The sequence below is a fragment of the Lactuca virosa genome, chromosome 7, assembly GCF_052849685.1.
Source record: "Lactuca virosa cultivar CGN04683 chromosome 7, Lactuca_virosa_CGN04683_v6, whole genome shotgun sequence".
In the NCBI taxonomy this organism is placed as follows: domain Eukaryota; kingdom Viridiplantae; phylum Streptophyta; class Magnoliopsida; order Asterales; family Asteraceae; genus Lactuca; species Lactuca virosa.
The window spans coordinates 24,084,580-24,099,222 of NC_136432.1; the positions used below are offsets into that span (position 1 = coordinate 24,084,580).

At 34.6% G+C, this 14,643-nt stretch overlaps 3 protein-coding genes across 6 annotated transcripts; all 3 read right to left on the reverse strand.

Annotated features, from left to right (window-relative positions):
- Nucleotides 1-388: 388 nt before the first annotated feature.
- LOC145124789 (cellulose synthase-like protein E6) lies at nucleotides 389-3,339 on the reverse strand. 2 transcript variants are annotated; one of them, XM_079060249.1, is made up of 8 exons: nucleotides 2,971-3,339; nucleotides 2,599-2,902; nucleotides 2,392-2,532; nucleotides 2,162-2,293; nucleotides 1,860-2,072; nucleotides 1,559-1,783; nucleotides 1,142-1,489; nucleotides 389-1,047 (listed from the first exon to the last, which is right to left on the reverse strand). In XM_079060249.1, the coding sequence occupies exons 1-8, from the start codon at nucleotides 3,306-3,308 to the stop codon at nucleotides 502-504; spliced, it is 2,247 nt and encodes a 748-aa protein (XP_078916375.1). In that variant the 5' UTR covers nucleotides 3,309-3,339; the 3' UTR covers nucleotides 389-501. The 2 variants fall into 2 exon arrangements, with proteins under 2 accessions (XP_078916375.1, XP_078916374.1); XM_079060248.1 differs by having other exon boundaries at nucleotides 1,142-1,783.
- A 2,848-nt stretch (nucleotides 3,340-6,187) lies between these two features.
- Nucleotides 6,188-8,217, reverse strand: ALKBH2 (oxidoreductase, 2OG-Fe(II) oxygenase family protein). The gene is made up of 4 exons (XM_079061012.1): nucleotides 7,899-8,217; nucleotides 7,452-7,568; nucleotides 7,182-7,371; nucleotides 6,188-6,614 (listed from the first exon to the last, which is right to left on the reverse strand). The coding sequence occupies exons 1-4, from the start codon at nucleotides 8,148-8,150 to the stop codon at nucleotides 6,421-6,423; spliced, it is 753 nt and encodes a 250-aa protein (XP_078917138.1). The 5' UTR covers nucleotides 8,151-8,217; the 3' UTR covers nucleotides 6,188-6,420.
- Nucleotides 8,218-12,856: 4,639 nt separating this feature from the next.
- LOC145123668 (Calcium-dependent lipid-binding (CaLB domain) family protein) lies at nucleotides 12,857-14,370 on the reverse strand. 3 transcript variants are annotated; one of them, XM_079058875.1, is made up of 4 exons: nucleotides 14,034-14,370; nucleotides 13,690-13,809; nucleotides 13,504-13,599; nucleotides 12,857-13,424 (listed from the first exon to the last, which is right to left on the reverse strand). In XM_079058875.1, the coding sequence occupies exons 2-4, from the start codon at nucleotides 13,798-13,800 to the stop codon at nucleotides 13,110-13,112; spliced, it is 522 nt and encodes a 173-aa protein (XP_078915001.1). In that variant the 5' UTR covers nucleotides 13,801-13,809; nucleotides 14,034-14,370; the 3' UTR covers nucleotides 12,857-13,109. The 3 variants fall into 3 exon arrangements, with proteins under 3 accessions (XP_078915001.1, XP_078914999.1, XP_078915000.1); XM_079058873.1 differs by having other exon boundaries at nucleotides 13,690-13,815; nucleotides 14,034-14,368; XM_079058874.1 differs by lacking the exon at nucleotides 14,034-14,370 and adding an exon at nucleotides 13,939-14,016 and having other exon boundaries at nucleotides 13,690-13,815.
- Nucleotides 14,371-14,643: the final 273 nt, after the last annotated feature.

A 14,643-nucleotide genomic window follows, 5' to 3' on the forward strand; every position in this document is an offset into this window, starting at 1 on the left:
CGGATAAAATGGTACCTTATTTGAATGTATTTTGTCCTACCATGAAACATTGGATTCATTGACGAAAATAGATTGCACTCTGGTTGTCAAAGTGCAAATACACAAACTTCCTGTTGCATCCTAATTTCTTATAGGAAGTTCTTCAACCATATGAGCTCCTTACTTGCTTCTATAATCACTATGTACTCTACTTATGTGGTTGAAAGAGCAACATTCTTCTGTAACATGGACAACCAAGTGAATGCAATACCCCTGATTGTCATCACATAACCTATTGTTCTCTTTTCCAAATCAATAGAGCTCATACTTGACCCCGTCCGCTCTTTCGGGAACGGGACCCATGTTTGATCTGACTAGTGGCTATAGGGTAAGAAGGGTGAATCACAACTCAGCAGAAACAGCCTCTTGGCTATTAGTTATACATTGTCTTTTTTTCATAAATGCTTTAATAAATAACTTAGAGTATGAGTTCGTAGTAGACATATTTTTACATGATGCAATCTAAATAATGGCTAGTGCACAAAATAATACAGCTAAAATAGTTGACTGGAAGGTAACAGAAGAGGGCATGCTACCATTATCCTTACGAAAGAACATCCCTTCATATAATGGAATGTTAATGAGAATTATCAAACCACACAAAACCATCTGTACCCCTAACTCACTAAAACCATTAATGTCTGAATCCATAACCACCCACTTTACTCCATTAACAAAACTGAGAACATTAATGAGTGCAAGTGTTGATAAAATGTTGAACATTGGTGACGTGGCACCAAATTCCATGATCTCTTTGTTGTATCTCTGTAACGTATCTTCTTCAGAAACCTTTGATGTGATGACAAAACCAGAAGTGGTGAACCCCATTGACTTGAAGATAACATCACAGAATCCAAAAAGGTAAGAAGTTAATCTTCTGTACAACCACATTCTTTGGTCATTCCACCAACCTTTTACTGTCCCTCCTAACCAGTAAAACTCCCCCAAACTGTATGCGTATTTTCCAACAAATACATACGCAAAAGGTAGAAACCAGTAGCTTGATAACTGTAGGTATAAATAGTTAAACACAATCAAACATATGAATGCTATTTATAGTAAAACAAAATGTATTGATTTCGAAATGTTTGAAAAGTCAAACCTTTGGGAATAGAGAGATGTGTGCGAGGAGACAATAAGAAGGGACAGAAACGTAATATAGCGTAGCCCAACAATTTGCAGCCCATAAGAGGTAACAGCAATAAGAAATTTGAAGTCTCAGTGGAATTTTGTTGTGCCCGAATACAAGGGGGCAGTATTGGGATAAGAATATCTGGAAGTCACCTTCTGCCCATCTTTTTGTCTGTATAAGTGTCTGTAACAGTGTAGTTGGAGAAAGTCCTAAGAACCCTTTTCTTTTTGGGTTTAAGTGGACAGATCTCCAACCTCTACATTTTATGGAAAGTCCAGTAATAATATCTTCAACGGGACATCCATACTTTAATCCCATCTGTAAGTATACAGTTAGATATATACTGCAATGTGTGTGTGTGTGTGTGAGAGAGAGAGAGAGAGAGACCTCTTTTCCCCATTGAGTGTTGTATTCGTAGTTACAGCTTGCAAGAATTTTGCATTCGTTTTCGATCACGTCAATACTTTCTGTAATTTCTTTATGATTTTGTTTCTCCCAATTAATTTTTGTGTCTAGGGTATAGATTCTGCCACAGAGAGTATCTCTTCTGTGAAAGCAACCACTTCCGATGTATAGACACCCCCCGTAAGAGTCCAAACTTCCAAGCTCCACCTTTATCACAAGGGCAAAAAAGTCATTTACTTACATTCAGACAGTTCATTCAGTCCAAAAAGAAAAACAATCTTACATCATTGATGACCATCAAAGCATTGCTGTAAATATCATTTCTTGTAAGATTATCATGGTGCTGTGGGAACTGTACGAATGCAATCTTTTCACTCCTTTTTTCATCCATGAAAAAACACATGGCATCTCGTATGGATTCTGAATTGTTTGAGTACATATCGCAATCTACATTTAGAATAATTGGGTTGTTGCTTATCTTTGATGACACTCGTATCTGTTGATTCATTTACAAATTAGTAAATCACTAAATCTTCAATACATTTTCTTTTTGTCACACATAAATTGATATGTTAAATATATTACCAGAGCATTCATGGCTCCAGCTTTGAAGTTATGATGCCATTCACGTCTCTTCTCACGTGCCATGTATACCAAACCTGGCAAACTTTTCCCATCTGTATCTCTTGCTTCAGGATCTCTTTGATCAATTAGTATCTATATATAAAAGTTTATAAATAGTATATAAGTTATGTTTTTTTTTTCAAAAAAAAAAAAAAAAAAAAAACATGTAGTATGTGAAAAATGTGACGTACTTGAATAATAGCCTGATGGTCATTTTTGTTTGAACCCAAAACCCATTCTTGAAACCCTTTATGCTCTTTTCTCATTTCTTCTGTCACTTTCCCTAAACTTGTGGTGTCATCGATTCGTTTCCTCATTTCTTCATATTTATTCTGTTTGGTTATATAAAATATATAAGTATTCATGTTATTAGTGTATTACTTATGTTGGGAGCCTACCTTGATGGATGACCATTCGTTGTTGATAGGAGATGCATGAGCAAAGTAAGCTGAGGGTGAACGTGGCTCAATCTTGTACCTTTTGCAAAAGGGTAGCCAGTGTTTGGAGAAACGAGAAGCTTCTAGAAGTGCATAGAACATTAACACTGATCCACCATCATCGGAGACATAAATGTTGAGCTTTTCCGATGGGTAATCATATGCCATCATGGATAACACCGTGTTTATCACCATTAATGGCGGCTCTATTACTGGGTCGGCTGTACAGACAAATATGTCAACACCAGGAAGCATGTTTTCATACCTGCAAACATAAGGAGACAACATTCATATGATGAAGATGATATTGTGAATGAGATTTGAGAAAGAGACCTGTGAGAGAGTTTTTCTTTGAAGGTCTGGTGTGTGACTGGATTCCATCGAACCAACTGGGTTATGAGCCAGTAGAGGGTGAACCATAGCTCAGCCATGAACAACCCAATCCATAAATATCTTCCGGTTTTGCCCTTTTCGGGTGTGTGGGTTGCTCTATAAACGCATATCAAACATATACCCATCGCCATTGATGCTGCATAAAGCTTGAACAAGGTTCGTCCCTTAGCTAGCTTGGTTTCAAATAAAGGAAAGTCGTCTGGTTCTCCCATCTTTTTGCTTTCTCTGTGTGTGACTGTGTGTGTGTGTTTTGATGTTTTATTCGGTGGTTTTGTCATGCAAGGCAAGTGACGTATTGTTTTTTTCTTCCATGTGATACCGGAGTTGGTAACATCCATAAAATATAATAGTAATAAAGACAAATAAAAAGGAAAAAAGGAAAATGATAACTTATCCAAATGGAGACACGTGTCAATGTGTCATGGGCTGGGGTTGTTTGACAGACTACCTTTGTTGTGTAGTCAATAACCTTATTATTATACACAACGGAATTGGAATGGATCCAAAAGTAAACAAGGGTCTTTGTTATGTTTTGTAATCAAAATTGCTTTTGTTGACTGCTAAATACATAAAGACAAACTTCTGTCCATATCTTTAGATTGAAAGTACAATCATATAATTGAGTGGAATTTTAAAAGTAAAATGTTTTTAACAAGAAAAATATATTGAAAATACAAAGGTGTAACAGAAAGAAACTAAAGTAGGATGCTATAATACAGGAACTTGCTTTTAGTGTACTAACTACTAATGGAGTTGCTATTTTGCAGAAATTGTTTCCATAGCACTCAAATTAATCTCATTAAATGAATGCTCAATTTGTAATCCAACTAACAGTGTTTCCCATGATCTACACCCCGGAAGAACATTCTTTCCCATCATTTCAGTAAGCAAATTCATTGCTTTTGAAAATAATCCATTCTTGCACAACCTGCAAATAATTTCATCAAAAGTTGCAGGCTGAGGCACCATGCTTTTGGACACCATCTCCTTCAAGAGATCTAAAGCTTCTGACATATCGTCTTCTTTAACCATCCTATCAATCATTATATCATACGTTCTTGAGTTCACAAAAACACCCTTTCCTCTCACAAGTTTCAAAAAGTTACTTGCTTTACTAAGTTCTCCATTCTCATAGATAGCACCCAATAGTGTATTGTAAGTGATTGTATTGGGTTTGCATCCGATTTCCTCCATGCTTGAAAGCATCATGATTCCATCGTCAAATTTATTCTGTTTACACAAACCATTCACGTACACATTGTAAGTGTTAATATCAGGAACCAAACCCATTACAAGCATTTCATCGAACAGTTGGTCTACGCCTTCATAGTCGCTTTCAGAAATCAACCCATCCATAACCATAGTATAGCAAATAACTTCAGGCTTAAAGCCATCGGATTTCATTTCACTCAACGCCTCCAAACCTTCCTTGCCGTTTCCCCTCTTCACCAATAACCGAATTACGTTCACCCAATCTGCTCTGTCGAGGCAAAACCCTAATTTCTTCATTTCTTCAAGCGAATCGATAACTTCATTACGTTTGAGATCGTTTTGCTGGCACAATGTCAAGAGTATCAATGAAAAACTCCCGCGATCAATGTCAATTTCATGATCGACCATATGATACAACAAACTAATCGCATTTTTTGGCTTTTTGAATCTACAAAGCGCTTTGATTAATATACAAAAGCTGGATTCTTCAAGACGAATGTTCATTAACCTACTCTTTAACAGAACCTGTGGCACAACTTCAAGACCCTCTTTTCGCTTACACAAAACCGAGAGCAAACAATTGAGCGAATCCACACTAGGGGTACACCTAAAATCAGGTAATCTAAAGAAAAGATCAATTGCTTCCTGAAACTCTTCGTTCTCACCGTGGAACTCGATTAAATCAGTAAAAATCGATTCGGGTGTTTCAAATTTCTCGACTTTCTCGAGGTGGTAGAGGACGGGAGGAATGTAGTGGGATTGAGAGGTTTTAATTAGGGTTTTGATGACAAAATGGTAAGAATTTGGAGTTGGGTCGCAGTTGTAGAGAGCGTAAGAACTGATGAGAGTCGAGAGGAGATTAACCGGTGATGATGATGATGAAGCTTGCTGTCGAAGGGCTTGCATTGCGTGTTGTTGGCTTAGTTTCTCGTGCCAACGGGCTTTGTAAACTGGGTGTGGCCATTTTCTTCGTTTTCTGAGATAATAGTTGTGATATTTGCTTCGCGGAGAAGACGACGATAATCTGAAGGAGAATAAGAAGAAGAATTGGGATTTGGGGATTATAGTGTTGCTGCAGTTAGACACTGATTTTAACATCAGATTCCAAAGATCTTCAGAATTCTGAATTCTGATAGCCGAGACAAACACACCGGCATGCAACGGCTGAAATATACGAAACAAAAATCTTTTAAGATATAAAAATTACTTTATGTAATCGATCAATGTTATAGGATTATATACTTATTTACAAAACATGGTTGTGTATAATCTATGTAAGTAAGACATCGTGGTATAACTAAAAAACATTCGGCCGTATCAATTGCACACTATAGCGGCGCTATAGCGTTTTGCGTAGGTTAAGAACCGCTATTTTCAATTTAGCGTTTTCATTTCGCAGTGCCGCTATTAGCGGCGCTATTTCAATAACCGTTATTGCGGCCCTACGGGCGCTATTCCATTTTCGTTCACATTTTGGGCCATTTGGTTATTTTGTCAATGAAAAACTACTTTTAATGATCTTACTATACTTTCATTTTAAAAAGCCCGAACAACTAACATAATTAAAAGCATGCATAGCAACTACGTCTACCGACAACTCTCTTTCTCATCTCTTTCTATACTCACGAAGACTTGAGCTGCTATAATCGGACTACATTAATGCTTTTTGTAAATCGACCCACACCTATGACGCTACGACTTGGGACTTAACTCCTTAAATCAACCACGACCTACTAATACGATATTGAACCCGTGCACTGCAATTAAACTCTATTTGACACTTTGACATTACCTAGTTTCCATATTACTATAATAGAATATTATGTTATGTTTTTATATGACTTTTCAGATTTGATGATACTAATTCTATATAGACTTATAGTATTAATACTCATATATATATATAAATTCAATATAAATATAATATAAAATTATAAATTATAAGTAATAGTAAAAAACCGCTATACCACCGCGATAACTGCGATCTTAAATAGCGGCATGTGACCGCTATTGAAATTTTGACCACGATAACTGCATAGGCCGGTATCATGTTACTAGGAAACCAGTTCCGATTCCGATTCCAGATACATAACAACAAAATGGAATCCATCTCCATTCTTGTTTCTACATCCCTTTCAAGTTTCAACAAAACAAGAGTGTTTACACAAGCATTCCTATTTACATAACTCGCCTGAATGTGAGATTAACTCGTGTAGACCCCGCTTTTAACCGTTTAGGCACTGAATGAAGCCAGTCTCGTTGTGTGTTACCCCTCATCAGTAACAACGAACCATGCTTCAAGTTAAAACTATATTGCTCTACACCATTATTCTTCTTCAATCGCTTGCTTGGAGGCTCACCCTCAACTTCACCTACACACACACACAAGCCCAATAAGAAAAGAAATAAAAAAAAATCCCAATGTGAGAAAGATGACTGTGTAAGGTTGTGTTTGACAGACTAGCTGAAAAGCTTGTTCATCGGATAAAGTAATAGCGCAAAGTAAACTAGCTGACAAGCTAGATGAAAAATGTAAAATAACATAAAACGGCATTTAGATATATAATTAAAAACTAAGGGGGTGTTTGGATAGGAAAAAAAGAGGTCCTTATTGCTTATTCCCACAATAAGCTAACTTTGAGTGTTTGGATAAAATCCAGCTTATTAAGCTAAATAAGCTAATTTTAATAAGCATCTTTTCCCATGCTTATTGCTTATTCCCACCACAAATAAGCTAATAAGCAATAAGCTAATAAGCTAATCCAAACACCCCCTAATGTTATTATAAGGGTATGTTTGGAAAACTTGTGGGAAAAGCCCCATGAGTTTATCAATAACCTATCTCAAGTGAAACACTTTTTTAAAAGCTAGTGTATAAGCTACCTAACAAGCTCAAAAAATAAGGTAGTTTATACCAGTCAAACACACTGACAGTGTACCTTTAGATTTCTTATAATTTCTCTTTTTCAACAAAAAGTCACGTTCACATCCAAAGGAGATTGAGGCGATTTCTGGATTGTCTCCATAAAGCTTCTCATCATCAGCATGCCACCCAACATAGTCATTTCCACTGTTGTATCTATTTAAAAGTAAGCTGTTAAAATGACTCCCAGGAAAGGCTTTGTGTACCTAAAACCCAAATCATATCAAGTTCATCAATCCGCATCATTTATAGCTTGATTCCATACATACGATCATATCATTTTTACCTCATCCAGAATCTCCTTCAATGGTGGAAAATCATCCCAAGAATGTGCATCTGGTTTATATCCACTGTAACTTAGTTCCTTCAAGCCTTCACTTGCAATGTAGCATACATCTCTAGGCTGTAGAGAATATTAACAAGTTTAAGTCAGATATGGGAGAGGAAAGCTTCAAGAACAGATGAATCTAGTTTTTAGACTCCCAATTTTCGAACTTGTAAATACTTGTACTGTAGAAGCTAAACAATTTTTACCAATTTTGAAAATAACTGGCTCAAATGCAAAGAGAGTTCTACAGAAACAAGAGAATACAAATCACGATACGTTATCTAAGGAAACAAATACGGTATTCATGATACAACTATTTACACGATGATGAGCTAATCGTTAGTAATCTGTTGGTGGTTGTAGAGGAATGAAAGTGAAAATTAGGAGTTGAAAGGGTTTGTTTACCTGGACACAAGGCTTACCGAAGACGCGAATGGTAGGTCTTGTCCATGGGATGTGTTTGTTGAGATAGTGGAGATACTCCCATGACTTTTCCGGCGTCAGAAACCGGGGCAAGTATACGATGTCGCTCCCATTTCCTAAATCCGTCACCTTTCCGCCATTTAAACCATCGTTAGGGTTTGAATTAGGGCTTTGATGGTCCGTGAAACCAGAATCTGGTATTAACGTCTGCTGCTTCATCACGAACGCGATCATCGATAACCCTCAACGAAAGAGGGAGGAATTTGTTTTGAAATATATAATTTCGGATTGTTGCTTTTCCCTCCTCGTACGTTCTAAGAAATTTACTAAAATACCTAAATTTCTTAATTATTTTGTAAAAAATAGCTAAAATTAGTAATTTTTTTAAAAAAATCTACTCTAATAAATAAAGGTTTTTTTGCCACATGTCTTCTTCTCCTTCATTTGGACACATGGCATTTTCTAAAATTTTTAAATTTTCTATTTTCCACTTGTCATTTTATTGTATTTTTCATTTTATTAAATTAAAATTCCACATTTAATATGTAAGGTAATATATATGTAAAGTATTTATTAGAAAGTGTTTATATATGTAATGTATTCAATACATTAAAGTCTCATTAATTTTAATAATGCAAAAAATTTCTCATTTTTCTTATAAATTCAAACTTTTCAAATTCTTAAAATTTTATATTTAATTTTTTTTAAATAAACTAATGTAATATATGGGTCTCACACCTAGTGGCTATATAATTCGCAGATGGTTAGACTCATTTGTGATTTCAAGTCTCTCAGTTGGCGATCTCAACTTCATAAGCTACGATTTTGCCTATTTTCGGCCCAACCCAATATTTTAGAATGGTAGATGACTAAGAGTCACCTACGAATGTACAAGTTAATGATACATAATGTACGATTCAAAGACTTGTACATTCTTAGTTGGCAAAAGATGATTTACAAACATACAAGTCATTGATGTACATATGCATCAGTGACTTATACATTCTCACCTAACAATTTTTCACCTGATATTTCATGCCATATAGTTGTGATTTCATCTACAATTGATATTTTCGATATTTTACTAATAAACGCCTATAAACCTATCTTAAATGTACTATAATTAGTAAAACACGATTACAAAATGAAATAAATCAATTACTTATAAAGGGGGTGTTTGGCTTAGCTTTTTAGAAGGCAAAAGTCCTTTTTGGAAAAGTTGCAAAAAGTCAGGTTTTCCTGACTTTTCCAAAAAGTTGATTTTCCTTCTATCCAAAATCCAAAAGTAGCTTTTAAAAGCCTTTTGTCAAACATTTTTTACCTTTGATCTTTTCCTAAAAGGACTTTTGCACTCTCAAAAGCCAAGCTAAACACCCCCAAAGTTTTTAGGTGAATGTTGTTAGTGGGCCATTAGAGAGAGTTGGGAGAATTTTTTGAATTTAAAAATGTTAAAGTTAAGGTTATTTTAGAATTTTAGGTTTGTATATTACAGTTCAATGGACATAAGGCCTGGTTCACAACCCACATGTACATGAGATCACAGCCGGTAGGCATGAAATTACAGGTAAATAGGTGAGTACTCACCTACGATTTGTGTGACTATTTTCAAAAAAATGCTAATTTTTGAAAAGTCATTAACGAATATGGTTGTTTCTATAAATTCTTCTTTTTTATAATTAATTTATGAACCAATAACTTATGGCTACCAAACAAGGCACATGTATTTTACATGAGAGATTAATGTTTTGAGGCTCTAGTCGAGAGCCGCATTATGGGGCGAGAACCCATTTATTATAATTAATTTAGGGAAAAAATCAATCTATTATCATTAAATTCTTACAAAAAAAAATCATTGTGTTTTTTATCTTTTGAATTGCTTAAATTTAATTTAGGACAAATCTCATAAAAACTTAATCCATTAGCATTAAATTCTTACAAAAAATCAATATAATTTTTAGTACGTTTAAACCATTTCACTTTTTGAATTGCTTAATTTAATGAGGTAACAAGCTAGCCTAAACCAAGGGCTTTCATTGATTATTTGGCTTCAAAATAAGTGGCATCTAATAGTGATGTGGCAATTACATAGTTATATTTGGCATGTCATAACTAGTTAATAAACTAGCTTATTTTTGAGTTTTTTTTAATTGTCATGTTTAGCAAGCCAATAGTCGATAAGCTATCTTATAAGCTGTTCTTTCAAAAGGCTACTTAGACTAGCTTTTCATGAGCTTTTTTAAAATTCCCCGAATATACCCTTAATTAATTATTAAAGTATATATTTTTTTAAATGTCATTTTATATCTCCTAGCTAGCTTATCAGTTAGTTTTTACCCAATGTCATTTTTTATCAGCTACCGGCTAGCTTTTCAGCTAGTCTGCCAAACATAGCCTAAATATGTACAATGTATAAGAAATTTGCCCCTCCTACTCTAGTTCTTCTTGTTTTCGTAGAGCTTCTTAACTGGGTTTCCCGTCTTTTCCTTCTTCTTCTGTTTCAAGCTCCATAAACAAATTAGGTGTGGATGTGTTGAACATACAAGGATGTGGACTTCACGTACCAAGGAAAACCTAAGCCACCTTTCATTGGTGCCTCCATTCTTAGGTATATGAAATTCTTTTTTAAATTCTTGTTGTTTTTGTAATGTTTAGTCACATTGTTTGTTTTTTTTTTTTATAGAATCCTTCAAAAGATTGTATATTTATGGATTGATGAGGATTTATGTGTTCAATGGTATAAAGACAATGTTGTTGATTTGCACAATGAGAACAGGAATGTGTACAATGAGAATATGAACCTTGAGAAGGAGAGCATTGACATGGAGAAGAAACTAATGAAACTTGAGATGTTGGACAAAAATAAAGGATTGATTTCTTCATGGTTAATCTTATGTTGTTTGCCATTGCTGTAATTTTCGTATTAATTTGTTTTTTAATGATGAAATATGCGAGTTACGTTTATGTAATTGAATTGGAATGGAATTTTAATATGGTCATATGTCTCTTATATTAATGTACTTTAATGTGAATTGTTTATCAATAAGGATTGTATTTTTACACGTTTGAAGCAATTTATAGCAACATACTTAAGTGGACACTATAACATTAAGTTAAAATGGTTCAAAAAGAGCATTTTTGGACAAAATAGGGTTGTTTTGGTAAGAGGTCAAATGGTAAAAAAAATTAATAAAAAATAAAAATTAAAAAGTGGTTGTTTTGGCATCAAGTAAAAATGAAGCAAAATGAGTATTTTTAGAGCAACTTATAGCAACATACTTCCATATTTTTAAAGCGGAAAAAACACACACCCTTTAATCCTACTTTTAATTCTACATTTTTTTCCACAACGAGAGTTGAAACCTCAACCACTTGGGGAGAAACACCTTTCTTGTACACCTTGATATCGCTAGTCCCAAAGTTCTTCTGGTAACGTACTAACATAGTTCCATTTACTGGGCAATCTAACATGATGTAAAAATGATTCAAAAGAGCAAAATGGGACTATTTTGGCAAGGTCAGTGGTAAAAAAAAAACAAAAACTATTCTGGCAAGGTACTAGTCATCTTTTTCGGCCAACACCATCCATTTCCACCATAACCGCCACTATCCACCTCTAACAACAAGCACCACATTTCATCACCACAACCACCGTTCACCACCACCACCACCAAGTAAGTAATCTAAAATCAACTTCAACCTACAACAAAATCGATTCAAACTCACATTCAAACCTATAAATTGATTTAACCCTCTAATTAGTTCAAACTCATATTCCAGTAATAAAATTGCATCCTTGAACGAATGTGGTTACCGGTGGCATACAATTCAAAAAGAAATGGGAGAGATAGATGTGGTGGTAAGGTGGTTTTCACAAACTAGCAGGAAAGGGAGAAGAGCAGACAAAGATGTGAGCATAGTAGGAGGGATGTTGGCTTTTTCACCGGAGAGGAGAAAATGGAGAATGTTCGCTTTGCAATGTTTTTAAAAAATGAATAGGTAAATGGTGTTTTCTTTCTTCTTTGAAATTGTGTTGGTTAGAGAGTGGTTGGAAAATTGATGATAAACAGAAAAGATAAAAGCGATTAAATGTGTACAAAACTTAGTTTAATGATAGATATTTTATAAAAATGTAAGTTTAATGGCGTTTATTGAACAACAAATATGAGTTTAATGATTTTTTTTTTTTGAACAGGTAAACCGGCTAGACCTGTGATAGCCGGTCAAAATGGTATTTCTTTAACAACAAATATAAATTTAATGGTAATTCATGTACCAAAAAAATAACCAAATATGTACAAAAGTAACACAGCCATTCTCCTATAAGCAAAACTAGAAAGCCAGTATATACCTAGATATAAAATTGAAGCATACACTATACTATTGGTTTTAAACATCCATATATATATTGTTATATGATAAGCTCCTTTGTTTCGTAATTTTGTGTAGCTAATAGTAGCGGAGACTAGTTGGAATAAGGAGCTATCAAATGTGTAATGCTTAGATATCCTTTATATTAGAAAACATCAAATGTTTAATATGGACTAATCTTCTAATAAACATTGGACCCTTATGTATTCACCTAGCAGGTAATTGTATATCTTAATTACACATCTCACATGATACTACTAGAATAAAATTTTGTGAGCCAACCCAAAGCCAAAGATTACTGCAATAGATTAGTTATTTTTGGATTATCAAGATGATGACCGACACAGATTTTAGTCTTTTAGTCCTTTAGTTTTTGGAAGGGACAAAAGTCTGTCTTACAAACATCAAACAAGATGAGACAAAACATATATAATAAATATATTCCCCAACAATTTTAACATTAAACTGATTTCAACAAAAAAGAGAAAGATGCGGATTTCTATGAACAATATTAAAATATATTCAATACTCTAGACCAATAGTGTTTATTGAGATGATCAACACTTAATTAGTTGATTAATTTGAAAGATGGTTACTTCATTTTACCTAATCCCAAGTTCCCATTGACCAAAGTATATTACTTGACCAAGACAAAAACACTAAGCATTAACATCCTACTTTTGTTCTAAACAAAGCTTCAGATTTAGCAAAAAGAACAATGGATTATGAATCAATTTCAACATTTAAAATCCTAAACTTGTACGATAATTATCATCAGATCTTCATAACCTGCAACTGCACACACACCCATATGGCCTCAAATATTTATACTACTTGGGATTTGGGAGGTAACAAAGGTGCAGGAGGCTTCATGAACTTGAGCTTCAACTCAATCTCTCCAGATTCCACTTCACAAAGCCTCAACCAAACATCTTGTACAACTTCACCCTTCACCCAATCAATCGAGCTTTCTGTAACTACACAATTATCAGTCTCAGGGATCACCTTCCTCAATACTGTTCCTTCCTTTGAAACCCCTAAAATCTCCCTCAATCTTGCTGCTGTCACCAATGGCTGAATGTTCACATGAGCATGTCCCATCTTGTCATCAGCCTTGAAAACGTCTTTATCAAACACTTCCTATCACAAAGTAAAAGCATAATATTTAAGAATTTAAGCATATAAATGTGGAATGAAGTTTGGAGAATTTAGAATTTACCAAGTTTAGAACTTCAACAGGTTCTACAAGCGAGAAAGTCATCTCTTCATTCCAGACAGGATTCAAGCAACTGTTTACAACCTTCGTCTTTGCCGTCTGCACATTACATAGAACCAAGTTACCCAAATGTTGGAGTTTGACGATGATTGAAAGCAGGTATGAATAACTATATATTTGAAAGATAACCTGATTTCCGAATTTGACGATGACATAAGGATCACTGGTTTTGAAATCGCGGATTACAAGTTTCTTGCCTCGGACAACGATCACTTTTAAAATCCCAATTGGTTCTCCCATATATATGACCTGCAACTGCAAAAGGTACCAACTTGAAGAAATATTGTGGAGCCCTAATTGGCTAATTGTACAAGCAGATGGAGTATTTGAATTATGATATGCAGAGAATGCAAAGATATTAACAATTACGGAAGTTACCCAGAAATTATCCTGGCTAAAATCAAGCTGATAAGAAAAGTGAAAAGTCCATTGACTACATATGAGAAGAATATATAAAGAAGGATGAGAGTCACCTGGTTTTAGCCTTTTAGGTCAGAATACGACTGGGTTTATTTCTACCCTCTTTCCTTTTTCTTAGGATTGGGTTTTTAGTGATAGCTTTAAGAAACGCTTTGTTTGATTGAGAAAGATGAAGCAAAGACGAAGGTCGTTCTACATTAGCAGCTTACAAGGTCTTAGTCGATGGAGGTACTGGTTATATCTGGAGTGTTTCAATGGAGGTTGATATGTCGCGGACCAAATCTAGTCAATGCATTGGAGGAGTAGTTTTCTGTTTAACTGTTGTAGGTCGTGTATGGTGAGTCTGGTCGTCGATTCTGACGAGGTCCAAAACAAATTGTTTGGTCATCATATTGACTGGTTTAATTTGATCGAAACCCTCAAGACCAATTATTCGAACCGGAAGAATCAATCCCGACAATTTATTAGACTAGATTAACGACTGAGATTTGATTTAAAAAAATGTGGTGGCACAACAATGACTTAGAAGGTAACAAAAAATTTATTTTGCACATGATTTTTTTTATATATTATACCAATAATTTTATAAATTTGTTTAAAGGTTTTACCGGCATTTATTGGTTTACCTCGTTACCATTTAACGTGATGGATTTTTGGTTTACA